Here is a 26,741-nt window from a genome sequence, read left to right as displayed (position 1 = left end):
ACCTCATTGTATGTTACTAAAACAGCTCCACCATAGGGCTGTAGATGCAGCACTTTGTAGCGCAGCCAAGCCAGGGATTGGACTGAACATGTCTGGAGGTGAACAGCTGGCACTGTAAGTGATGCAGAATATTACGAGTAATGTGCCTAATCTCCCTCAGGGGGCGCTGTTACAGCAGGCTTGGAGTGGATCCCCTGCATGCTGACCTTGAGGAGCTTGGGTGTCAGCAATGCTGTGTCTGCAGGGATGTGGAATGCAGTACGATACACAGGAGCTCTCCCCATAGGGGGGAGTTTCATGCTTCAGCATGCAAGTTTGCCCCTGCAGCTAAACTTACCTAGACTGACCACTTTGTCTGGTTTCTGCTTGGGTAGCATGCACAGAAGGGGGAAAGCTGTGAATGATTATAGGAAACGGTATACCAAGGATTAATATTGAGCATTATTTTGGGTCATTGCAGTGTGAAAATGACACCGCAGCCACCTGACAATTGAAAAAAAAATGCATGCATACATTTACTAAATGCAGTGTAGCTTTTATGCACATGTGTTAAGGACAATGTAAGTTATCATTATCATGACAATTCTGAAAAGATTTTTATATACAGTTTAAAATAGCTGCAGAGCATAATCATACGTTTACAGGACAGTTTACAGAACAATTGAATCTTAATGTGGAGATAAATATGTGTTACGCACAACAGCTTTCACTGGGGCGCAGTTACAGACTGCCGCTGTTCGGAGGTATTACTGCGAGATGTCCCTGCGAGGAGGTCCAGCCAGTGCCTTGTACTGTAGTTTAAAATCAGTATGATATGCTGATGGGGTTCTGTTTTTGCACAGCTGTATTTTTAAATGATATCGAGGTCCCTGTACTTTGTTTGCATATCCACACTGCTGGGCCAGGGCGTGCTCCAGTTAGCAGCAGGCAAACATTTTCCTGTCAATGCAGGGTTCCTTATGAAGTCAGCTGATCACTTTGCAGGGACGGAGAAGGGGGATGTTCTTCAAGATTTTTGAAGGTGTTTTTGAGGCCTGAAACATGCAGCTTTCTACTTTAATTGCCCTTTCTTTGCAACAAATGGTGCTCTTAAGCAGTCTGAATTCTTGCAGTAGTAAGCAAACTCTTTCAGAGCTAACTACATGAAGATAACAGAGTAGTTTTAGTTCCTAGATGTAGGCTATGCAGGTCTGTCTGTATTGTATTATATTGTATGAAGTCGTTTTCAGTTGTTACATTTCAATTGGCAGATAACAGCATTCCTATTTCCTGTCTTCGATGATTCTGCGTGCTTTTAATGACTTTTTTCATTTCTGAGAAGTTTGATGATGTTGACAGGCTTTCTGACAGCACTGGTGAGTGACGCACAGTCCATTCTGAACTCGGCAGAGCCCAGAGCTTGCCAGCGTTCCTCAGCCTCTCGGTAGCCCCTCCCTTTGCATTACTGAAAGGTGGTTTCATCACCATCGCTGTTCAGTCCAGCTCCGCTTTTATTACGTTCTATAGTCTGTGTGAATTTGTGCAAGAGATTATCAAGTATTTCGCTTTAACCCTTCCATGCATGGCAACCTCATAGGGGGACGGATACAAAAAAATACCTCTTGTCTTTATATGGAATGTGGAAGACGCAAACGCATGACCTCATATGACGATGCTTTATGTGGGGAAATAAATGGAAACAATTTTCAATGAAAAATATATTATGTGTTCAAAATTACTTTTTTTTGTAGCTATTTTCAATCTTTCTTGCATGAAAGGGTTAAACCGTGCCATGTTTTTTTAATGTTTTACTACCATGCATGGCTCTAATTTACAAAGCTTGCCTTAGCTTTACCATGCTTTCACTATGCTTTATTACACTTAGCTATGCTTTTACTATGGTCAACTTTTATAAGGGAAAGTCCTTTTAAGATTTGAACAATTATCCCTCATACTCACGTTTTGAGCATTGGTTACGTTCTACTCCTGTTTTACAAAAATATATCCTTCATTGTCACATGCATATGGGCTCAGTGATTTCAGAGGACAAATATGTACTGTAATGCCTCAGTTGGTTATGCTCTCCTTTTGATTTGATAGTAGCTTTGTTAAGACTCTTTCCGTGATTCAGAACCATTCAGATTTGATCCTTGAGTGATCTGGATGAATTTTTCATATCCTGTCTTTTATCAGGTGGATTTGAGAGACTCTTTTGCCAAGAAAAGAAAAGAAACCTTCATCGGCACTGCCAAGGACCCCTCAAGGGTACATTCTCCAGGCTTTCAGTGTACCTCATATAAATAAAACCCCACCTTCTGTCCCTTTTGAATTAAATGTTTGAAACACTGCATTTCTTGACTTGCCCCTTTTGCAGACCTCAAAGATAAGGGCGTGTCTGCATGTGTGCAAATCTTCTGGTCTTAACAACGAGACTGTTTGTTTCATAACTGAGATACACACCAGTTCAGGGAACAAACAAAAGACGTGTGTATTTTTATTTCTATGGTAACATTTAGTGGTAACACTTTAAAATAAAGGCTGCAAATTCAGAATGAATCCCGGGTGAAAACCACAGGAATAACACCTGAATATCTTCTGCACTTCCTCTGCTGCGTTTTCAAATTCAGTGTTGCTTCCTAAATCAGGATCGAACCCTTTGGAATCTGCAACTCCTTTCCAAGGGCATCCTGGCCAGAATGGCGCTGAAAAGGTTAACGTGTTTAGAAATCAAGCAAACAAAATTAATTTGGTCTGAAAAAAAAAAAAAAAAAAATCTGTTCCAAATCGGTCAAGAATTGTTACGAGACAAAAATTCAAAATACAGACAACATGGCAAGATTGATATAGACAGAGACAGGCTGGTTGGGGTGTGGGGTTGTGTTTCTACAGCTTTGGAAATATAACCGTGGGCTGTCAAGGTCTGCTTCTGACGATAAAGTAGAGCACACAGGAGGATAAACTGTACGAAAAGAATGCAAACGGACACCGAGGAATTTTCTTTTGGCGTAGGAATTGAACGTGATTAGAAGGCCATGCAGTTTTGAAGGCTCTGAAGAAATATTAGTGGCTGTGGAATTGGGATCTGTATATGATCACTATAATCAAACTCGCACTAGTCCTGCACCCATCCCTGGGTTTCAGACTTATCCACAGTTAAGTATTTTAAATGATCAGAAATCAGGTTCTTGTTAAATACAGTGTCTGTCTACCATAGCTCATAGTAAAGCTACAGACAGCTAACAGCATATTTACAGCAGCACGGCTTGATTTTTAACATTCCTGGCACCTACTGTGCTGATAATACCTGGTCTTTTCAATAATAATGCCTAAACTAGGTTTGAGACCCAGGAGTGGGTGCAGGTCTAGTGTGAGTTTCGAAACCTGTCCCCAAAAAAATTATGATTTGATTATGATTCATGATCTGTTGAATCCTGAGATACTTTTAGCTTAAATTGTACCACATATTTGAAATATATTTTTCAGGGGCTCTCAATCCCCCCCCCCCCCCCCCTCCCCCCCAAGAAAACTGTTATACTGAACTAGAAACACAGCAATGTACTGAGAGCCCTCCTTCCTCCACATTCCTATTGTGACTGATCAGCGTTCAGCCACGAGAGAGCGAGACACACACACACACACACACACACGCACACACCCCCTTCACAAGCTCACAGTGCTAGCTAGCTGCTTGACTTCTGCCTGTGCTGTAGCAGAGCCAGGTGTGACATTATTCATGCAGCCATGTAGTGGAGCGTCTGGGTTTACTTTCGCTGGAACTCCAGGAACCCTTAGCGAAAGCACAGCATGGGCAACGCACACCACAAGAAGAAAGCACAGCAAGTGAAAGCCAAGCCTTTCTGGAACTTTGGATGCAATGGGAAAATTAAAACAGGTAGGAGGACGTCTACTGTACAGCATACGGTGTGCATGCCTGTGTGGGTCAGTGTGTGTGCTTCTGTTGTGAGCATGGTTGCGTTACGGTGTAATTAGCTTTTCCTGAATCTCTGTGTGTGATTCAGGATTACAGCCTGCAGATAAGCAGTTTTAGGTCAAGGATTGTGTTAGCCAGCTAGAGTAAGATAAAAATATTAAAAGTGCATTCTTAATGCGAGCCAGTTTACAGGATAAACAGCGCTGCAATGGCATTCCAGCGAAAGAGGATGGGAACTGCCTACTTCCTTTATCAAGCCCTCTTTGTCTATTGATCAGAATGACTGTCAGATGCACTTCCCTTCGGGGAAACGATATTGACAGCTAGCCCCGTAATGGAGAATGCTTTCTTGTACAGCGGGAGCAGCGCGGGTGTGTGCTGTCTGGAAAGACCTGTGAATTTGTACGTTTGCTAAGACTGAAGTGGCCGAACAGGTTTTTTTTTTAGGTTACCTCAGGTAGATTGTGATTGTAAGTCTTATGCCTGAAGCTTGAAATGTACTTCTTTTAGTTTGTTTTGTTCAAGTTAGGGAGTTTCCTTAGAAATGTTTCCCATAGTAAGAGCATAGCAGAGTTTAATCAAGCACAGAGAAAGCATGGTAAAGTATGGGTAAGCATTGTAAACATGGCAAACCAGAGTAAACGATGGTGACTGCATAGTACAAGCATGGTAAAAATGCAAAAATACAGTTAAACTTTTATAAGGGGGCTTTCTGAGGTTTGCTTACATTAGTGTGTGGATCCTTTTTTTAAATGATCTAACTGTCAATCCCTCTGTCAGGGATTCTGTTTGTTAATAACTTGCCTACATTTACAAAAATGCTTGGGGAAATTACTGTATAATGGCTAAGCCAATGAAAATATACTGTATATAATGGCAAAGCCAATGAGTCTGATCTCGAAGGTTTCTTCTTACAGTGGAGACCATCCCTCCCCTTTCGGAGTTTGAAATCACAGCTTCATTCAAGCCAGGGCTTGCTTCTCAGCCAGTGTGGGAGCCACTAGGTATTACTATCGGGTTACAGGGCTTGCAAGAAAGAAAGTTTTGCTGTTGTGTTGTTCAAAGCACTGCTCTGTATCCTACACAGTTTAGTTTACTTACTGTTCACTTCAGAATCTCTGTGTTAAAACTCCTGTTTCCCACAGTACTTTTCGTTTTTTACATTAGTTTCTGTTTACTATGTTCTTCGATACTTTAGCCTACTGTATACCTAATGTTAACAGGAAGTGGGCCTTGTTTACATTACAGTTTGTAACCATTCAATGGCTGCAGTTATTGTACTAAGAGTACCTGTACAGGGGCAGTACAACACTTTTTGAAAGGTCTGTCACTTTAAGGGAAAGAAAACATGCACTACCTAGAGATTAGGGTTATAGTTAATGTACCTAAAACCTGTACCTATTATTCTGTGTCATTTTTAAAAGGGCTGGTTTTGCTGTGCGGCTGCATTTTTCGTGCGCCTGCAGCAATTTATTTTGCAATAACTCGATTAGAGAGCGAAACCCAGATAGCATCAGGGGTTCGATGAGAAGATTAAAAAAAAGTGCAGCGTGTGCGCACCTTTTTGGAGACGGGTACGTGGGAGTCTCGTGGCATTGCGTTTTAATTTCTTTGCGTCAGTTTGCATAAAAATCATTTGCTTCAGCATTTCAGAGGAAGGCATGAGAACTTGAGAGAGAGTGGAAAAATACAAGTGAAAAAAAAATGGGCTCTTGGTTCGCTTCCTGTTCATTTGAATTGTTTGATTATTATGCTATCAAACAGGTTTTTAATAAGTTTAGTTAAAGTGTGACCTTTTAATATTGTCGTCCCCAAGCCTTTTAATAAATAGGTTTGATTTGATGGGTCTGATACCGCACTGTGATAAACCACAGCAGGATCCAACATTGCTGCATATGTTCACTGTGCTCCAGTCTGTTGGGTGATGTTGAATTAAGCTGTAATTCTGATGCTCTCAAGCAGCCGTACAGGCTTTTAATCTGTGGCTCTAGTGCAAGACACCAGGTGGTTGTGCTTCTGTCCCGGGACACCCGTAGTTCAGATGCAGCTTCATAGTGGAGCAGTCATGGGAGAATAACTTCATTGATGCTATAGAGAGAGCTGGACACACAAGCATCACAGGAATTCCAGCATTCCTCGCTCCTCTATTCTGCATGATTTGCTACAGACATTATCCAGAGACTGGAAAGACTGCGCTTGGGGTCTTTTTCCAACGTGTAATAATTTGCATCTGTAATTTCTGTGCATGGCAGTGCATTGAGGCAATGCCTTATGATTCCAACCATTTGAACTTCCATTGCCTAACCTGTGAAAAGTATTGGGACAAAAATGCAGAACGACCAGGGGTGGGACAAATTATGTCCATTTTACTCCTACATCTTGCTAACTTAATAGCTTATGAAGACCTAATTGCTCCCCTGACCTTTTTCAACAGGCATATCTGGAGCGCAGGGATAATTATACATCGATTTCCTCAATGGATAATGAGCATTTCCGCATTAAAGCACAGCCTGGTAGCTAATTGACTGTGAAAGATCAACGGCAAATCAGTACAGCTGTCCTGCGCCCGGCAGCCAGTGGGCAGCGCTTGGTGCACTGTATCACTCAATTGTCAATAAACTTGGGCATGCATTTAGCACTGCAGAATCGTACGATGGCCACATTCCGAAACAGCACTGGAGTGTTAGTGCTCACTTAAGTGTGGCAAGTTGTTTTCTTATTTAGAAAGCACAGTTAAGTGAGCACTGGGGGGGGGGGGGGGGGGGGGGGGGGGCCTGTAGGAAAGTATTGCAGCCCCTATTTGAGGTGTCTGGATTGTCAGACACAACGAAGAACAACACACAGGCTTCAGGGAATGCTTCCGATAGCTGCAGCACATGTCCAGACCTGTGAGAATGAGTCACCGCAACGCCTCTGCTTTTTGAACTTCTGCAACAGGTACCAGTAGTGAAAAGTTTTCAGTTCCTCAGTAGCCTTGTATGCAATCCCTTTCCCACTGATCGCACTGCATGTAGCATAAGACTGGGAATGCCAGTTGGAGGGGATTCTGTTTAATTGACATTCACTTTATAATCTTGGGTGTGGAGTTATCTGCCCAGGCACATTCTTAATCCACAGACTGCACATATATTAACTGGTCTGAATGGATCTTGAGCTTACCAGAGTTTTGTTGCTTAAACTTTGCATCGTTCTAAGGGGAAAGCTCTGCATAATCGGCATGTTCTTCTGTATTGTAACAGTAATGAATATCAAAGTAAGTTTAGAAGTTGAAGGAATTCAAGTAAGAACACAAGCAGGGTGTGGTGTGGGATCTATGATCACAGTCAAATACTGTTTTGCTGCAGGCAAGAGCATTTACATGACTTTTTTTTTTTTTCGTTGCTGTTCTTCCCCTACCAAATAAAAAATGGTGCATAGAAACGAAACAATACCTCCCGAAAATAAACACACACACGCGCACAGAGGGGGAAGATAACTAGAAGGGTGCCACGATTGTGCAAAACCCTACAGATTTTCCATTTATGTGTGTTTTTTTTTTTTTTTAAACATATTTTTCAAAGTAAACTAGGCTGAAAGTCTGTTGTGACAATGATGTCTTTGTTCGTTGTACTTTTTCTGTTTTGTTGTTTAATTTTCACCTCCTGGTATCCCAACTGAAATGCAATATCAAACTTTTAAGAAGTCTACCTACAGTAGTGGATGCGTGTGGGGGGCGGGGGGGAACAGTGAAACTGGTTGAAACAAAAATGTAGAATTATCATATTATGGGGTCTGGTGGAGGGGATTCACCATTTGGCTTCTAGGTAGTGAAAATACCATAGCAGGAGTCCGGAAAGTCCTTCCCAGGTTTTAGTATGAGCTTAATTAGTGTACAGTTGACAAGCACTCTGTGGTCTTACTAAGCTTGCAGTAAAACCTGGAATAGGACTGTTATTCTCTATTCGTCCATAGGCATTGTGTTCTATACAACACGCAGTACTATCGAAGATGTATGAACATTGTACCAGTTGTTAAAGTTTTTAATATTTTTTCCTGTGGCTCAGAACACAGTAATACAAGACCATGCTTCTTTTGCTAAAGGAATCCCCTCGCTTTTTACAGCTGTGATTAAAATTTAAACTTTAAAACAGCGTCTGACGTACTGTAGTACCCTCACGTCTTGGCATTGTGACTCTGTAACTATTCTGAGTTGTGAATCTTTGCCCTGCCCTCTGCCCATTAGCTGCCAGTCTTGATCGATTTATACTGCATGTCTCTCAGCAGACAGTGACTCATTCCTGGGAACCGGCAACTGACCCTTCTTTCATTACCGGACATGCACTGTTAGGAGCTGATAATCTGCTGCTTCCAAACAGCATGTTTGTGTGCCAAGCGAAGAGCATGGAAGGACATTTTGAGATTCTATTGGCACACCCGACCAACCAACACTGGCTATTTAACTAATATGGAAAATACGAGTGATTCGTGGCATGCACTGTATCATGTATTATCTAGTTCCCTCATTTTAATCGTCATTATATCTCACTTCACTAATATAGATTCCATACGGTCCAGTGACTAAACAGTTTGAGAGACTGTCTTCAAGTTTGGCACACCGCTGTATAAATCTAGTCTGGTAATAATAACCAGGTATCCCAAGTTTGTGAGTTATGTGTGCTTTAATTACCAGGCATGAATGTTTTGGGGATACGTATTATTTTTTACTACAGGTGTTGCCTGTTTCGAGGAGTGTCAAAAGCTCAGATGAATGTTATTTCATGTTTGATTACAGGGGCTTTATTTGAGTGGCCTTTGAAGATTAGAGACAACCTAAAAAAAGGCATGGAGTGAATATAAATAAGGAAATTAAACAGATCTAATGGGATTATCTGTGAATCGAGGGTTTAGTAGCAACATATCATTTAAACATCATTTAAATGGTTATTGATTTCAAATACTCTCTGTGACGCAGTGTACCGAGTGTCGGCTGGATAAACATGATTCAAACTAAGGGTGTTTTTTTGCTCAGGCGTGTTATTCTGGAAAATTGAAAATGTCAGTGTTTTGACATGAAGGATCCGATTCAATTCAAACAGGCTTTGACAAGACCAGCTGAGGACACAAGGCTGGGAATCTGTGTCTGTTACACATCTCAGCAAGTGATGTTTTAATCCCAGGAAAAAGTGCAGTTCTCATTACGAACAAACCAAAGATGCAGCCCCAACTGCGCTCGTTCTTGGACACTTGCAGTGGAGTATAATACATATTTGGAGTCTACTCCTTGCAGTTAAAATCATTTAAAACACATTCATAAGAAATCAACACAGCACAAGTGTCTCCATATGAAGTTTTGGGGGTCTTTCTTGCATTTCAGTTGAAGTGTAGGAGGAGGAGAGTTCTGTAAATCATGTTACACGGAGGCCTCCTGCAAATTAGCTCCCATCTAATGTTGTTTATTTCATTTGAAGCATCTAAGTGAAGTTCAGCTGAACTGGATAAAGATGCTGTGGGGTGATAAGTACAGTACTTGAAACAATGGACCCCTTTCTTCTACAAGTCTGGGGGTGAGGAGGTGAACGATTCTGTCTCATTCCAGATTAGACTGGGACTGAGTCCGGTTCTTGTCCAACAGCTAGAGTGCAGGGCCTGGAACAGTGTGTCTTCAGTGATGGACTGCAGCCCTGCCATGGATGATCAGTGTGTTTTTTGGAACAGAATCTTAAAATCGATTTGAAAGTGCACCATAAGACACTCAGCTCAGTCTGTGTAATCTGATCACAGTGGTGGTGTTGTTGGTTTTTTTGTATGCTGAATTGAAACTAATCATCTGTGGAGCTGACCTAAGGGCGGGGTGTAGTTAAACTGGAGCGTCCCAAATCATTTTCCATGCACACGGCTTCCCTTGTTTTTTTTACTTTGATAGCATTCCCAGAAGATGTTTTCTGCAGACACACAAGCTATCCCTTTCTTTTCAGTTTTTCTTGCTGCAGTTGCTGCAGCAGCAGCAGAGTGTCTATGAATGTCATCTACAAGCTTTGTTGCATGTAAAACAAAAAAATACAAATATTGTTTTCAACTTTTTAATTGATTGTGTGCAACGTACAGCAGAGGCATTCCTTCAGAGGGGTGTGTGTACTGACCAGCCCTAGCCTTACTTGGCTTCAGAGATCCCACCACCTCCCAATCAGTATTGCTAATATATTCATGCAACCACTGCAGTGCATGAGCATGTATATGAAATCACATAAGCAATTCCTTGTTTAAATAAAGTCCTTATGAAATCATTTTAATCCGGCTCAGCGTGTATCGTGTTGCAGTTTATTGCACGTTGTTATGGAAACCCTGTGCGATAACAGAAACGAAATGTTTCCACCCCTGTTTGAGTTCACTGCAGGTCGTTGATTCACCCATGGAACCGGGTTCAAATCCAGCCTTGGGACAACAGCTGTACTGTGCACAATAAAATTCCTAACTTTTGTGATAGACTCCTCTAGACAGTTCAGGTTGTATTTGGGTGTAATCCTACAGATTAATGTATGGTATTCCAGGATAATGTGGACCCTCTGTACGCGTATGGGGGATTAAATCCTATACCTTACTAGAAGCGCTATGGGACGTTTCATTGCATGAATGTCTTAAGTGTTATGATTGATAAGGGACATCACTTTAGAAAGTGCTGGTGCAAACCAGCGCATTCAGTCTGAAACTCCTGCTCTCTCTAACCCTCACAATATTGGCTAAATTAATAAATAACTGTATGTACTGACTCATGGTTAGGAAGTAATCGGAATGGAATGAGCTGAGATAATGAAGCACAACAGGCTTTTGTTTTTAAAGGTTACAGCAGTGCGGTATGAAATCTGTGGAATTGTATTCTGAGGTATGTTGTGTCATGAAACTGTGTTCCTTCTCATGGAAAGTCATAACATGTTGCCTTTTGTAGACGTTGTAAAGACTAACACTGCTGGCATGCTTTTGGTAAGGAGCTCCAGGGACAGACAGCAAGTTGGATTTTGGGCAGAATTGTTTTTTGGAATTGATCGCCCCTTTTTTTTTTTTTTTTTTTTTTTTTTTGGAAATTGACCCCCTTTTTTGGAAATTCGCCCTAAGCTAAAAGCTAACTTGCTCAGTCAAGCTCACCGTTGGCTTCACAATCGGATCAGGTTCTGTCTGTTTACTGGTGCCTGGAGCTGCTTGTTAAAGAAAGGTGCTGTAGAAACTAAAACCTGATTGTTCTGAGCTGACATCGATGCAGAGCGTGTTTGCAGTGAAAGTTAACCCTAACTTAATGATGCATTGCATGATAGCATTTCTCTTCAGCCTGTAGACTCATTTACTACACTTTCACCCCATGGGTTATATCGGTGTATGAGTCTGTATTGTTCTTCCTGCTTAGATTGTTATTCACCCAGCTGACTAACTGTTCCAGCAAAAATTGCTTCTGAAAACACTCCTTGAGGCTAAATGAGGGGAGGTATCGTAGGGTTGCGCTGTGTAAGAGATACATTGTGCACTGAAGCCTGTGCGACTTGGATATGCTGCCCCACGATCTTTTCATGACCTGAATTAGTAAGCAGGCATGGCTAACCATGATCAAAGCAGAAATAGAGAATCGTACTGAACACACGCATCAATATGTCAAACAGTGGACATTTCTCACTGTGCGGAAAAATAAACTTGGTTGTGAAATTAGACATATGGTCCGAGGAAGCCTTGTGTGTTTTAACAAAATTTATTGGCAACATTTGTCTAATGTTACAGCTTTCTTCCTAAAATTCACTGCTATGTAGGACAGCAGGTGGGCTGTTTTAAGCCACAATATGACACATTGATGTTTTTTGTATTTGTGTTCATTATCACACATCTCTGCCCTTGATTGAAGCTGGCAGGGGCTGTGTAGAATAGTTCAGTGAGGTGAGCCGGGTAGGCTACTTTGTTTTGCATTCTACCAGGCAAGGTTGATTTCCGACTTGACAGCTTCATCTAAATGGATGGGCCCTGGCTTGCAGAGGTAAATATTTGTAGTGGAAACCCGCTGAGCTGCCTGTGCAGGAATCGGCAAGCTCAGACATTCATCCAGGTAATGGCACGCCCCTTGAGCCAGCCCCCACGTGTCAAAGAAACTGTCAAACAAAACATGAAAGCAGATTTCACAGATCAAAACTAAATAATAATCAATACGTCATGTTTAGGGTGTCCGCTTTCTGTAACAATAAGAGACACAGTACACACAATATATTGACTTATTACAAATCACAAAAGCAAAGCTTTGTACTCATGATCTGCTATTACAAAAAATGTTGCAAAAGACCTAAATCAGACACAGAAGTGTTTTAATGGTTCCCATGTGATTCATGTCTATTTAGTTTGGAAGTGAGTCCGACCCAGTGCTTTATTAAGGAAGTGAACCACTCCTCATTCCCATGGTGAATGTATATGAAACCACGCCGGTGGGACGAGCAGCAGGAACATATGGCTACCTGGCTTCATTCAGTACGGTTTTACCTGCAATATCAATGAATTTACATGCTGTTTGAATGGGTGTGCTTTGCATAGACTCCTTTTGGGCTGGGTGTGGGAGCACAAAGCACCACATTCATTAAAACTCCACAGATGTCATTTTCTAATTTGCATGTCCTAAATTCTGTATTTTTCTGATGAAGTATACCCCAGCGCTGTAGAAAGCTAAAAAAAACATCCAGCGCTGGCTTATCCTGGCAGGTTGCTCAAATCGACCCAGAGTCAGGAATGTTATCACAGTCAGAAAAAGTGTTGCATTAATAACAAAATACTGACGCTGTTAAATAAGTCCAGGCTTCCAGTACTGTCTTCAGAAACGCTCAATCAGGTCAAACTTCTAAGCAGCTGCTCTAACAAGTCAAGCAGATGTTCCGGGATGACGGAACTAGCGCCTTGTAAGGTTTTCCTTCTAAATACATTCCATCTTGATCATGAGACAAAAGTAGGTCAAGTTCAAGCTCTATATCCTCACTGATCTGCATGGAAACGCTTTGTAAGTTCTAGTGAAGGCTAAGGAGCAATTAAAGAAACTGCCATTGGTGGAACCCCTGGGGGTGATTTGATTGATAAATTTAATTAATTAATTAATTAATTAATTAATTAATTAATTAATTAATTAATTAAATTTATTTATTTATCGATCAATTTGTTATCATCAGTAAGAACAACGAAACCCAATGGAAGAGAGGGATGTGTGTAAAATATTTGGCTTGGCAGCGTTAAGATCGGACGGCATCTATCATTAAAATAGACTTCACCGCTACCTTAGTGCCAGCCAGGCAAGCTAATGCAACATGCTGAGGACTGCTCTTAACAATAGACAGTAAAGTTTCCTTTTTCAGTATTGACTTTGAGAGCCTGTTGCTGATATTGCACCTATGCTTTTTCTGTGGGTGCAGATCATCACAAGAGCAGTTCAGAGATGCAACTGTACAAGGATGTTTAACCCTGTAATGACCGCCTCCGTAGTAATATAGGAATACTGTGAACCCACTAGAATGCACCAGGTGCATTGAAGCCCTTTAACAAACAACCTGAGCTTTTTATTTCATGGTCTGAAACATTCTTAACTTTGAATTCCACTCTAAAAGTGCAGCAAAAAGGTGCACTCCAAAGCTTGACAGCATTGTGCTTTCTTAACGAGGTCTGCAATACGTATGTTATACAGCTGAGGGTAAAAATGTAAGTACTGTGTGCAAAATGTGTGCATCTGAAAAGGCCATCATCAATGCCTAAGCCCTGCTGGTTGCTGTCGTATTGGTGGTTAAAATCTATTGCATGTTTGAAGATGGGATGATTACCTATTCAGGGATGTCAAGGTTTTATAGTAAGCAAAAGGGGGTGTGCAAAACATGTCACCCTAGTCCTGCTGCATGGCCTGCATTCCTGTAGTGTATTCCAATACTTGTTGGCTCCCTCCAGGGGGGTGTATACAGTAATTGCTACAGGATGGATCTCTCCTGATTTTCTCATTCCACGCCGGTTTGTAATGAATAGGTCTGCATTGCAGTGCACATGGTTTTCATAACACAATACATCAGCATCAGACTGCAGCCAGACACATGTCACTGATGAAACCAAGAACGAAAGCTGTGGAAAGCAGTCCAACGACAGTTTTAGTGAAGTGGTGACAGTTTTAGAGGGTTGATTTATTTCACATGTGGGGACAAGTCATATTTTAAAAAGATGTGCAAGACAGACTGTCTTCCTTCTTCACTCTCTCTTCCTTTCGTTTCTTGTTTGCTTTTAAAGTCTTTTGATCTGGATTTTGTCGTTTTTAATATTCACTCCATTTCAACACTAAAAAATGAATAAACTGCCGATTTTGGTATTTATTAAAATAAATAGTTGTGACAATAGCCAGCTGGAATGTAATATGTGAACCTGTTTCTTACAGGGCAGTGATTTTATTGGAGGGTTGTCAGTTTGACTTGCTGTCTTGGCCCACATTGTCGCAATTGATTTTTAACTTTTCTTATAGCCATTCATTTTATGATTACATGCTTTCCCACTGCAGTGCCAGCTGGACCCCACTGTACTAAATTGTACTTTTTTATCGTCGGTGAAATAATATATGGTCTGCAGTCATATAGTTATTGCTTTAGGAGTCCCAGGGGATTCAGTAGGCTTGTAGCATCTTGATACACTTCCTGAGAAACAGCGCTTTTACAAATACGTATTGAAAATGTATTTTGTGCAATATTTTACTGACAGAAAGGTCTGTTTTTCTCTTGTGCTCTCATGCCGATACAAGATGGATTTTCTCTAAATGAGCATGCACTGTCCACGCACGTGCAGCTTGAATTCACTTGAGTCATTTGATTTCTTTGGCCTCGTTTTAAGTAGGTCATTTGTTTGTGACATACTTACATCTCGTCACATTATGTTGACGACAATAAGACAGGTCCTGTCAGGCGCATCGATTAAAATGCTCAGCGGGTGCAAGAGCAGATTGAGAACCTTTTGCAACTTTTGTAGCTGTTGTGTTTATAAGACACTGAAACTATGTTCAGTTGTAATGCTCTGTATGAGCATCCACCCTTAACTGTATACATTTTCCTGTACAGTATTACATTTCTTATGCATTCTGAATGATTCTCGGTTGTTTGTGCTCAAGGATGATTTTGAGGAAGTGAGGTGGGGAAGCATATCAGTGTTGCACAGGCATAATTCTTCACCTATAGGCTTCAGTGCACAGCGCAAAGCTAATATGCTTCCCTCACGTTCCTCACAATCCTCTACCTTGAGGAGTCTTTTTAGAAGCAATAGTCAGGGAAGCATGGCAAATAAAGATCAAAGCAGAAATGGGAGGAAACTGACTGAAGTGTATAATCACAATTTACAGGATTCAGAAAGCAAGGTGATCGTGGGGGGGGCTCCGCGCGCGCACACACACACACACACACACACACACACACACACACACACACACACACACACACACACACACAGAATCCCTGAGGTTTGTTTGATGTCTTTCGCTTACAAATCACTTGTTTGCTTGCAGCAGCCAGTGCTCTGAATACAGTGTTCCCTCTTGTGTGATATATATGTAATAAACACACATTAACATTATTGACTTTACTTCCCTTTATGGGGACACAAGGAAGACGCAAATGCATGATGGCCTCATAAAGGATTGACTTCATATGATTATATGATGATTATTATATAATTTTTTTTTTTTTTTTTTTTAATTGATGAGAATTACTTTTTTTCAGCTATTTTCAATATTTCATTCATGAAAAGGTTCAATGCATTTTTTGTGGTGTGGTTATAAAGTCACTCTTGTACATTTGGAGAGTAGTTTAGCAGTTTTCCCACGCTTTTCCCATGGCTACACTGTGCATTTAATATAGTTAAACAAACAGGGTTTTTTAAATATATACTGTACTATGCCTCATCGTGTTTTGTCATGCTTGCACTATGCTGTGTTTTTACTTTGGAAGAGTTGATCTGATCTGAAATCATTCTTCTCCATTTATCATACTTACCTACATGTTCTTACTGGACTTTACTCATAGAAGCAAATAGTTACTATAAGTTTGAACTGCTCTTAGTCCAACTCGCTCTTATTATAATTTACTGTATTTATCTTGCTCTTACTTGAATTTGATCTTTTTGTACCTTCATAACTACTCTTATCTGTATTATGATATTCTGTAATGTGATAACTTGTAATGTGATATTTTATAATGTAATACATTGTACTGTGATATTTTGCAACAATTGTAAGTCGCCCTGGATAAGGGTGTCTGCTAAGAAAATAATAATAATAATAAGGGTGTGCTTTCTAATTGTCTTTACTAATCCTATAATGGAGACGGCACATCCCTCAAAAGGGATTTTGTAACTTGATGGATCTGTTGTGCTGTTGTGAAGTGTCTGGTTCCCTTACTTGCTGTGCAGAACTCTGTCCTGTGGTGCTGTGCCTTGGGTCTATTATTTAGCTCTATTTATGTATATGTAAATATCGAGAGTACACTGTGCAGCATCACAGGTGTGCAAACCAGTCAGTCACATGGTTGGTTTTATATAGTAAACACTGCACTTCAAAATGCACAATACCAAATGCTTGTTATGTGTTGGTCTGCATGTCTGTGAGATTATTGCAAAGCACTGTATCCAATTGCTAATTAATCCATACTTTTTGAAAATTTCGTAAATGCATAATATAAACAAGGGGAAAGCATGTGAAAATACCATGGTCAACTTTCATTAGAGTTCTTTACTGAATTCTTCCCTAGTTTAACCTTTTGTGCCCTTAACTAAATGGCAACACTTCATCCACTAGTATGAAGTGAAAACATTTTTTTTTTTTTTTTTATGACAGTATGTTTTTCTAACTATAAATACATTTGACACAGCATGGTCTTTTAAAAAAAAAAAAAAAGAAGATTTCATCTTTTAAATATATAAGCCGTGTGAGAGCTTGATAGCATATGCACACTGTGGGCCAGGGTTAGCTGGGCTGGCAATAGAAGATAAGGGAGTGAATGTCTGATGGCAGCGCCTGTAGATATAAATAGTAAGAAGCTGGGAGCCATCGCTGCTCAAACCACATCACGAGTGACGTCAAGGAGATCGGAAGCACTCAGCTGCTTCATTAGATGGCTTTCCACGTTACCGAGATACCATTAATGAGTTTAACCCTCCAAGTGGCAAGTGAATGGAAACGGGAGCTGTGTATAATTAAACCCTTCTGTTACAGTAGCTACTGATACGTGATTGTGAGCTCTTAACAGCAGGGGGCGCATTAAAGGTGAAATGAATGCATTCCTCTGCGGATTAATAAGATTCAAGGATGGGGCTACCAGGCTGTATCTGAGAGGGCATGGTATGGTGCAAGTTAATTAAATTCCTTTTAGCTGCTTCATCCTTGTCTCGATTTTTAGACTGAGCTTCTCGTACGCTAAGGAGCTTTACCTCTCTGTGAACCCCATCCAGTTTCAGGCACTGTGTTAAAGTGCTCCGGTTATTCCAAGGCTTTGCTTTAGTCTCTAAGATTAGGGTATAGCAGTTTATCTCTTCTTTTCTCTTTGGTTTTATCTCGCCACAAGTGCTGTACAGTTAAGCTTAAGAGAACTAATCCATAGTAACGTATGCACACACACACACACAGAAGGGAAACAGAAGAAGTGTTCTCGATGAGACTTATTCCGTAAGAGACTGAGTAACAATTGCACTGAAGAACCCCCCCCCCCCCCCCCCCCTCCCAAAAAAAAAAAACCTGGGCTTCTAAACGTGGCAGCATTTCACCAGCTCCAACACCATAGAGATTGTCGCACACACATATACACAGAGACACACATCTTAACAATCAGTCCATTGATTTGTCAAAGCTAATGCAGAGAGGGAGAGGATCACAGTAGCTTGTCCTTGGCGTTGGTCTCAACAGAGCTAGCACACCTGCCCTTCTGTCTACATCCTGAAAAAGCATCCCATAATCCAGGGGAACGAAAATAGCAACAAAAAAGACACACTGATTGGGCATGAGCAAACAGTAAGTGCCATTGTGGGAGAGTAGCTGCCTCCTCGCACGACTCCCTGTTGTTTGTAGGACAGGACTGGGTTTGACAAGGTTAAACTTGTCTGGGGCGAAATGTTTACTAAGAACTTGGTTAAAGATTGCTGAAGGTAATTATTACTATGAAGGCATAATGCTTAAGCAGTTCAGGGTTTTTTTGAGCTTGCAACATCAGGTCCTTGTGGTGTTGTGAAACTGTTCTTTAGTGCATTGCCTGCTCGGTGCTGCCCCAAAGGATCCTTCAAAACCCACCATCAGAGGTCTTAAGGTAAAACTATAAGAAACAGTGTCCTAAAGAAGGCACGAGCTAACTGCATACACTAAGGAAGGAGATGTACTGTACTTGACTTGCAGTGTTTGAACACAGCTTGAAAAGAATCACTGATCTACAGCAATATAAGCACTGGGGTTTTCCTCGGCACATTTCTGTCATTGTATAAAGGGTAGACAATGAGAAGGGATGAAAAAGTAATCCACTGTTTTGATTTCCTAAATATAATACATTTCAAATACATCCTCTTTTGGATTTTAATCCCCTTTGAACTACTGATAATTGAGACCCAAAGAAAATCGTAGTAGAAAACAATGTACTTTTATAGTGTGTGCCTGATCGCATGAGGATAGACATCAAAAGCAAAATTTGAAAGGCAAAAAAATTGTAACCTTGGAGTTATTGTTGTAATATTAGGTGTTTGTTGAAAGATACAGTCTCTCCAGGGTATCATTATATGAATCAAAAGAAAAAGAATCATAGCTATAATTTTAGGGAACACACTGTTTTACTAAAGTTCATCTCCAGGGTAAAAAAAAAAAAAAGATTGAATTAAAAAACAGCATAGCAAGTGGGAAACAGCGGCACCTAGAGGTGGGTTTGTAGAATGCGCTGTCTGGAATCGGCTTGGGGATTTTGTTTAACAACTCCATCCTTGTGACCCGTGAGATGTGCAGCATGCTCACAAAATTGCAGCCTTCAGGGGAGGAAAACAAAAACATTTGCATGCACGTCGAGAGCTAAGAAATGATCATCAAGCGCATTTTGTTTTCGTGTTTTCCTGAAGTTCTGGAAATGAATCTCAAACAGCGCATTGTTGCTAGGCGTTTCCTGGGCACCACATCTTAGGGCTATCTGTCTGCTATTGAAACACAGTTAGAGGTGATCAACTGGAAATGAACAGAGGGCTTTCCAGTCAAAAGGCCTGCAGTCTATTGACAGAGGGCTGAGCAATTCATGATCAGACCACAAGAGGGTTAAAGATCAAACTGTGTGCAGTGGACTCTGGGCTGCTCTGTGTCCTGTCTGCTATGTTGTATTCAGAGGTCAAACTGCGACTGGATAGAGCCGTGAAGAATGGGGGAGCCAGCTGTTTGTTTTCTGTTGTGGGCTGCCAGCCAGGCTTCTCCTAATACTCTGCCAACAGCCAGTGTTGTACACGTCTCGACGGTTTGAAAGCAGGCATAATATACACCCATCAAGTATTCGACAATCTGCATCCCCCACACTGTTCCTGTTCTTGTAGGAGTGTAGTTTACCGACAGGCTAGACAAAAACAAATCTGTTTTATAGTGATTTGTATGCCCATGGTAATGTTAAAGGAAATATTTTTTTTACACAGCCTGGTGTGTATATTGTTGAGTTGCCTTAGACTGCTACATGCTACTCCTACTGAATACACATAGCTTAAAGGTATTGCAAATGTTTTTGCTTGTGTATTTTCTATATTTACAGAAAATGTAATAGTCAATGTTGTTTGGCCCTGCAACAGTGTGTGTAATATATAGCAAATATATTCTTGACATATATTTTGATTTAATACAGAGATATCATTTTCATATTTCTTTTGATTTGATATAGCCTGAATTATTATTATTTTTTTTTTTTTTGGGGGGGGGGGGGGGGACAGGGAACGTAAATTAGTAACATTTGTTCCAAATCTAAAGACTGAAATCCATCAACAGAAATAAAGTAGTAATGAACCATGCAGTTGTAGAAACCAGTGCTCCCCAGTATATAAACGGTAGCAGAATTATTCTTAACCAGCACAGGCAGGCAGTTAGACAGACGGCCCATATGTTGCGCTGGCCAGGGTCTGCTGGAATGTGCGCTCCCGGAGACTCCCGGAGATTCCACACAGGATTCCGGAGCGCCAGGCTTGCCGTGTGCCAGATGGCGCGGTGGTTGAGCTGCCGTTTCATGGGACCGCTGATGAATATTCATCCCATGGAACAATACTCTCCTACTGCTTTCTAAACTCACCCCAAAGAGGCAGAAAATGTGTGCTTTATTATCCAGCAGCAGGGAGGCCTCTGCTTCTCAGGGCTGCCTTGTGTTGCAGGAGCAGGAAGGATTTCTCTTAGTGATGCAGACACCTGTAGTGCAGGAGATATAATGTGCAACAGCTAGGAGTGCTTGTTCATTAAATCTCCCAGAGTAATTCTATTATCTCCTGTCTATAATCCTGCTATTGCCAGTCAGAATTGCGCACATACTCTTGTTAATGAAGTACCCCTCAGCCACTGACTCCAGCACGTCCAGGTTTATATTGAAGTTGACACTTTCTTTTATGGTATTTAAGACCTAGGCTTTGCTGACCCACATTCTGCAGTCAATTTGATGTGTACCATTTGCTGTGTCCCCTGGCTTGTGCAGTGATTGCTTTTTTATGTACAGTATGCATACTGTGTGTGCAATCCAGCAGCTTTGTTACAGATGTAAGATTTTGTTATCTTGGATCTTCCATTCTGAGATCCCCTTTTATTAGGTACAGAAGGCTTCATATCGAATAGTTTTACTTGCCCATGAATTTGCAGGCATGGTTTCTGATTTTACGCACTCGTACTATAGGGACACTTGCAAACTCGTCACATCACTCAAGGAGATTTACATCCTGCTGTAGCACAGACCTGCATCACTCCATTCAGGATCAATATTTTTTAACCACGTGTCGGAAATGTATTAGGAGACGTGACGTCAATTCTTGGGGAGAATGAACTTGGATTTTAAAGTCGCAGTGCCTGTTTATTGGATCAAAGAAGAGATTGAGCCAGGGAAAGCTATGTGAAAGTGTCATTGTTTTATTTTTGCTGTTCAATTGTATGCAATCTTAACTATCCACGTTTTAATATTGCAGTCAAGTTTAAATGGGTTTATGCAAATGCCCTTTGGTAGTTGATTTAATAAACATAAAAATCTTTGAAGTGAAAAAAAAATATTAAGTTATAATTCTCTAAATTGTTGGTGCAATGAAAATAGAGCCAACAATGTATCATGACTGTTAATGTACTGTATGTAGGCTGATAATAACTCTAACATAATTAGAAAGAAAGTGTGGTTGTGGTTGGAGGTTGGTCTTCCTGAAAGAGTAGGTGGAGTAATTATTTCACAACAGGGAGTGGTTTGTTCAAGTCCAGGTGGATGTACTCAGTTGTATAGGGAAATACTCTCAGAAATGTTTGCTGTTAGCACAGTATACTGAGCAGTACGCCATCCTCGGGATAAGATTAGAAAACAGAAGCTTGCCTACCGGGACACCTCAAGGCTGATTGTGGCATTCAGTTGTGCAGCATTGTGATGCAGTCCAGCATCTCTATAGTGTGCCTAACATGCCAGCTGTTTCCTTATGAAGACGCCAGTGGGTCAACCCGCCATTCGGGCACAGCTCTGGTATTCCCTGATGCTCTTTCCCATGACGGCACAGAGGTGAAGTGCATCAGCGGGCATCTCGTCTAACCTGCCCCCTGGCGCGGCTTCGCTTAAACCACAAGATCATGCCAAGAGAGATGAGCTTTATATTTATAAATGTTTATTCGCTGCTGAGTAGGGTCGCTACTCTGCGCTACCTATATAGGAATAATAATAATAATAATAATAGAGCCCATTGTGTCGTATTGACCAGGCTCCCAATGAGCTAGCAACATGCCTCCATACAAAACCAGGGGCTTGACTCGACCACAGAGAATCTGCAGCCTGGAGACAAACACAATGAGGCTCAGCTTGAACTGGGGGCGACTGCTTCCTAATGTGGAGAGAGCTGTGCTGGCCTGGGCTCCAGGCAGCAAACCCGAGGGAGACTGCTATTAATAAAGCATTCAGGAGAACACAAGACCGGTAATGATGTCATCTGTCTTGCATTTCTCTGCAATATCTCTCCTTGTGTGTACAGCAATGTGCACACATGCATTCATACATGCATGCATACAGTACATACACACAAGCATGTTCATTCATTCATTAATTCATACATACAGAAAGTAACTTACACGCTCAGTTAAAGGTTTAGATTCCAATCTCAGTGCCTGTCGAATATAAGTGCAAGCGTAATGCATATATCAGAAATACATAATTGCAATGGATAAACTGTGGTCCTGTACACATATATGAGTTTGCAAGCCGTAGGAGAGAGAAAATGCAAAACGGCATTACAAGTCTTGGAGTGTTGCTATTTATTTAGACTTGGCTTATTGTTATCCATAATCCTGTCTGTTTATGAATGTCATTTCCCCCATGACAAAGGAAAGCCATCAGGTTGTGTGGATGTGTGTTGCCAACCCCACCCACAGCAGTGTTGGCACTTGTAAGAAGAGATCAGGCTGCACAGTGTAGAGCGGGGGTCTGTCACAATGCATGATCTAGGAAAACAAAGCTGGTGCTAACGAGTGTAGCAATCAGTGCGTTCCGCTCCCTGTCACAGTCTGAACAGCGCTACTCCTCGGCTGTCTTGGCTATGCTGAGCTCAGCTGGGGCGGCTTGGGGATTAAGAGTCTCATCTAAACCCTTGGAGAGGCTCTTCTTGTGCAGCCTGTGCCGCTCTCATTGGCCGCAGCATTTTTCCAAAGCTGTAATCAGCCCATTAATCCCTTTGAGCAGAGGTGATATTACTCCTAACTGATTGCAAAGAGAATGCAGGAGAGAGAGAGAGAGGGAGACAGAGAGGAGAAAGAGAGCTGCACACAGAAGGCATAAAGGAGGGGATTTTGCTTTTGTATCAGTGAATGAATGAATGAATGATTATTGAGCAGCACCTCTCACACTCTGAGGGAGAAGTCCGAAGGGGGGGACAGGGGACGGTCCTGTGTAATAGTGTCAGCCAGCCAGCAGTCTCTGGATTTCTGTTGTACTGATTTGAGGGGATTGGAGAGCAGCCAGGCAGCTCCTCCCTTTCCCTGCTACCTCACCCAGTAAAAGACAACATCTGTACTCCCCAGTCATCAAGGGCCAGAGCCGGGAGAGGCATGTGATAGTGGGATGCGAGTGAGGACTCCCGGTGTCGGGGGACAATAGGGGGGGGTGTGAAGGCAGGGAGAGGCTGGCAGCTGGGACGGCTGAACGCAGAAGGGCTCTATTGTGGAGGACAGCTCAGCCCGTCACTCTGCTCCAGCTGTCTGCTCAACAGCACTTCTTTTTTTAAACTGGGGTTCCTGGACTGGATTACTTTGTTTGTTTGTTTGTTTTGGGTTTTCTTGTTGCCTCCCCCAAGCCCCCATATCTCATCCCAGGACCGCAATGGTGGTTTTCTTGAGTAAAAACATCCGCTCTCTGTTATCAATTTTTAAAAAGAAAGGTGAGTCAACTTTTTTTTCCTTTTTTTCTGTGCTTCTTAGTTTGCTAATTGAAGTTCGTCATGGACAAAGCTGTCAATTGTAATACTGCTTTTGGGAGTGAAGGCCGGACCGGTGTTGGTTGGCAGGTGGTCTATGTGTGGAGTTGCCATGACATAATGCAAGCAAGGAAAGCAGTGTAAACAAGTAACGATGAAACAAAAAGCTTCAGTGAAGGTTTGGTGCATTTTAAAGTCTGCTTGTACTGTATAGGGCTTATGACCAGTATAATATGCCTTTGGCATTGAAAGACACTGTTTCGGATACTATTTTACTGCAGTTTGTAGAGGTTGTTTTGCTAGTGATGTATTTAAATAAGGCATGTTTATTGCTTGACTGCTAACCACAATAATTGTAAACCAGAAACACGGTTTGTTATTTGTAAGGGCTTGTTGTGCATCAGGTTTGCTGTGTTGATTTGTGTTCTGTAGACTGCAGAGTAACTGTATCCCAGAGATCTGGAAAGGCAATAATAGCCTTGAAAACCATACAGTCATCCGAGACCTTTGCAGTGTAGCATTTTTTTTGTGACCTTACATATTCTGTCCTTTTTTTAAAAATTTTTTTAAGGATCAAAAAGTTAATCCCAGATGGGAATAAGAAGCATTAGATTTGCTGACATCACGTTTTAATTATTGAAGAAGAATTTTCTTAAATAAAAATAGTAACATCATCATCACCCCTAGGGTCATGTTTTAGCCCCTTAAGGTACACAAAGAATTGAACGGTTTTACACTTGAGAGTGACTCGAGTATCACGAGGAGCAAACTGACAATTTGCATGACCAGATCCAACCTGTCAGTAAGCTAGCTTTGTGCACCTCATTGCAAAAATAATAAAGTTTGCATCAAGGGACACATGTCCCTTGTAGCTTTTTTAAAGGGTTAAATACAGTATAGGTCTAGGGCTGTGGTTGTACACGTGAACAAACACAAATAAGCATGGAACACACTGTATGCATCTGCCCAGCTCAACAGCAGTGAAGACACTCCAGTACCTTTCAATAGATGCTTAATTTCTAGACCGCTTCTATTCTTATTGTATTGTTCTACAGTACCTGCTGCACCCAGTCACACCCCATACAGTCCAGTGTTCGTTCAGTACTGAGTCATTGGATTACCGTTGCATACAGGCGCACAAAGACTCTTCTGTACTGTAACTGTCATTCTGTCAGGTTTGCTAGCTCGCTGGTACACCACTGATTGTGTCTCGGTTACTTGATGCTCCTGAGGGATACGTGCTGTTGAGTTGATTCAATAGATAAAGTTTAAGAGCTCTGGATTTCTTTACTAATGGAGTGCAGGTTCTTTTTTGATCTTCTTTTAGAAATGTCGGATTCCTTTTACCTATTGGTCCCTGTGTGTTTTTGTGCACTCTCTGTTCGGGATTGAGTTACTGTAATGGAAAGAAAAGCTGCACAGGGAGTGTTTTAATGATGGACAGTACTGTAGGAGGGCCTGGTTGCTATCAGGTAGTCGTGCAGAGTGCCTTTGACGTAACCAGGTGTGTTTTTTTTCCAAGTTAGCAGCTTGTGATGTTTCCCAGAGGCAGTCCTCTTGTGCACATTGGGGGTTAGTGCAGGGTCCTAGCAGGGCTGGCAGCAACAATATAAAGATGGAAGAAACCTTTTATATTCGACACTCTGGAAAGCGTTGCTGTTAGAAGCTTGATCTTTCATTCTAGTTAAAGGCTAAGCTGTTTAATTCCCAAAGGGCATTAACCTGTACCTGTGCTGGACTGCAGCCATAAATATCTCTATGTATCTCGGAAAATGGGAACAGTTCTAATGTCGCTAGGAAATGTCACTGTTATTGTTAAAACCCTGGTTATCATTTATTTTAAAGCATTGTGATTTAAGAATGCGTTGCAACCCTGGCCACCATGCTTTAGTATAACTGGCTTCTGGTCTTCATGTGCCTCTGTCCTGGATGAATGTGAATTATATATATCACACACACACACACACACGCTTGCATCTGTCTTGTAAGATTTTCTGCAAACCTGTCCTTCTCTGAATTAATACCATACCAGGAAGAGCCACTAAGAAGTATGCTGCAACGAGTGTTACTTAATACTTACTGGTTTGAGCATTGATCACATGGGAGAAGGACATCGATTTAGTTGGTTAGTTAGTTAGTTAATGATTAAAATCTATTTCACATTGATTACCTGGATAATGTTTCTCAGATGTTATCAATAAAGACTGGACATTAGAAAGAGAGAACCACTATAACTAGAATCAGGAATTAAAAAGCTGGCCTTTTACAAATAACCTTTTATTTGATCTGCTTAAATCAAATGAATACCCATCACTTGTGGTAGACCTGCTTTAAAAAAAACAAAAAAACATGTTTTTAATTGCACCGAACAAGATTCGAGTTTCCATTGCAAACCTACTCCAGCTGACCACAAAACTCTCTAAGGTGCGCCCAGAATAGGCTGTGCTCTGTGCCGCTGATCCTCCTCAGTAGAGCACAGGGGAAGCGAGCTCTGGTTTTGCCGAGGGCAGGTGAGCTGCCACAGCATCTCATGGTGTTGTGTTGTGTTCTTGCCCACAGCGATTTCCAAGCCCGACGATGACAGTCAGCTGACTGTGCACTACAAGGCAGTCCAGCACTACCAGGAGAATGTGTTCCTCCCAGGAAACCGGCCACAGTACCTGGAGGATCTGCACAGCGAGGCCCAGGAGGGGCTCAAGTCCCTGCAGCAGCAAGGTAGCGTTGAGATGGGGACGCTTAGAGAGCAGGGCGGTGTGGGTATGTGAAGTGCATGACTGATCATAACGTTGCTGCCTTGTTTTAGATTAACTTTATTTAAAAAATGTTTAAAAACTTTAGTTTTTTTTCTTTCTGTTAATAAAAAAAAGAAACGTGTTTTCTCCCTTCAGAAAACCAGAGTGGGAATGGATTGGATCACTGTGACGACCAGAGCGTCAAAGTAAGTTGAGTGTGAATAAAAAGGAGGGGAAATGTAATCAAGCGCCCAGGCAGAGATGTATGCTGTGTTCCTAAGGGAGCGTTTTATACTCTGTTTAGGAAAACATGATGGATAGACCTTTTTGGGAAAAGTAAAATAAGGGGGTTTTATTTTGGTTTGTGGTTTTGTTTTTGTTTTTTAAATAAAAATGTTTTGGGTCAAAATTAGTTTTGTTCTTAATGAGACAACAGATTATTATTATTATTATTATTATTATTATTATTATTATTATTA

The 26,741-nt window shown here is 41.4% G+C and overlaps 1 protein-coding gene across 3 annotated transcripts in view; it reads left to right on the top strand.

Moving 5' to 3' along the window:
• LOC117413976 (uncharacterized protein KIAA1522-like) overlaps nucleotides 1–26,741 on the top strand; it is a 61,727-nt gene that overhangs the window by 25,376 nt on the left and 9,610 nt on the right. Inside the window, exons 1-3 of one of the 3 annotated variants that reach the window (XM_058997372.1) lie at nucleotides 3,633–3,871; nucleotides 26,090–26,245; nucleotides 26,419–26,468. In XM_058997372.1, coding sequence (XP_058853355.1) covers nucleotides 3,784–3,871; nucleotides 26,090–26,245; nucleotides 26,419–26,468 — 294 coding nt within the window. In that variant the 5' untranslated portion in view covers nucleotides 3,633–3,783. Of the gene's footprint in view, nucleotides 1–3,632; nucleotides 3,872–23,210; nucleotides 23,495–26,089; nucleotides 26,246–26,418; nucleotides 26,469–26,741 lie in introns of those variants that run through there. The other 2 variants (XM_058997373.1, XM_058997371.1) reach the window with 2 other exon arrangements.

Source organism: Acipenser ruthenus, chromosome 23 (genome assembly GCF_902713425.1).
Source record: "Acipenser ruthenus chromosome 23, fAciRut3.2 maternal haplotype, whole genome shotgun sequence".
NCBI classification, from domain to species: domain Eukaryota; kingdom Metazoa; phylum Chordata; class Actinopteri; order Acipenseriformes; family Acipenseridae; genus Acipenser; species Acipenser ruthenus.
This window is presented reverse-complemented; position numbering and strand designations above follow the sequence as displayed.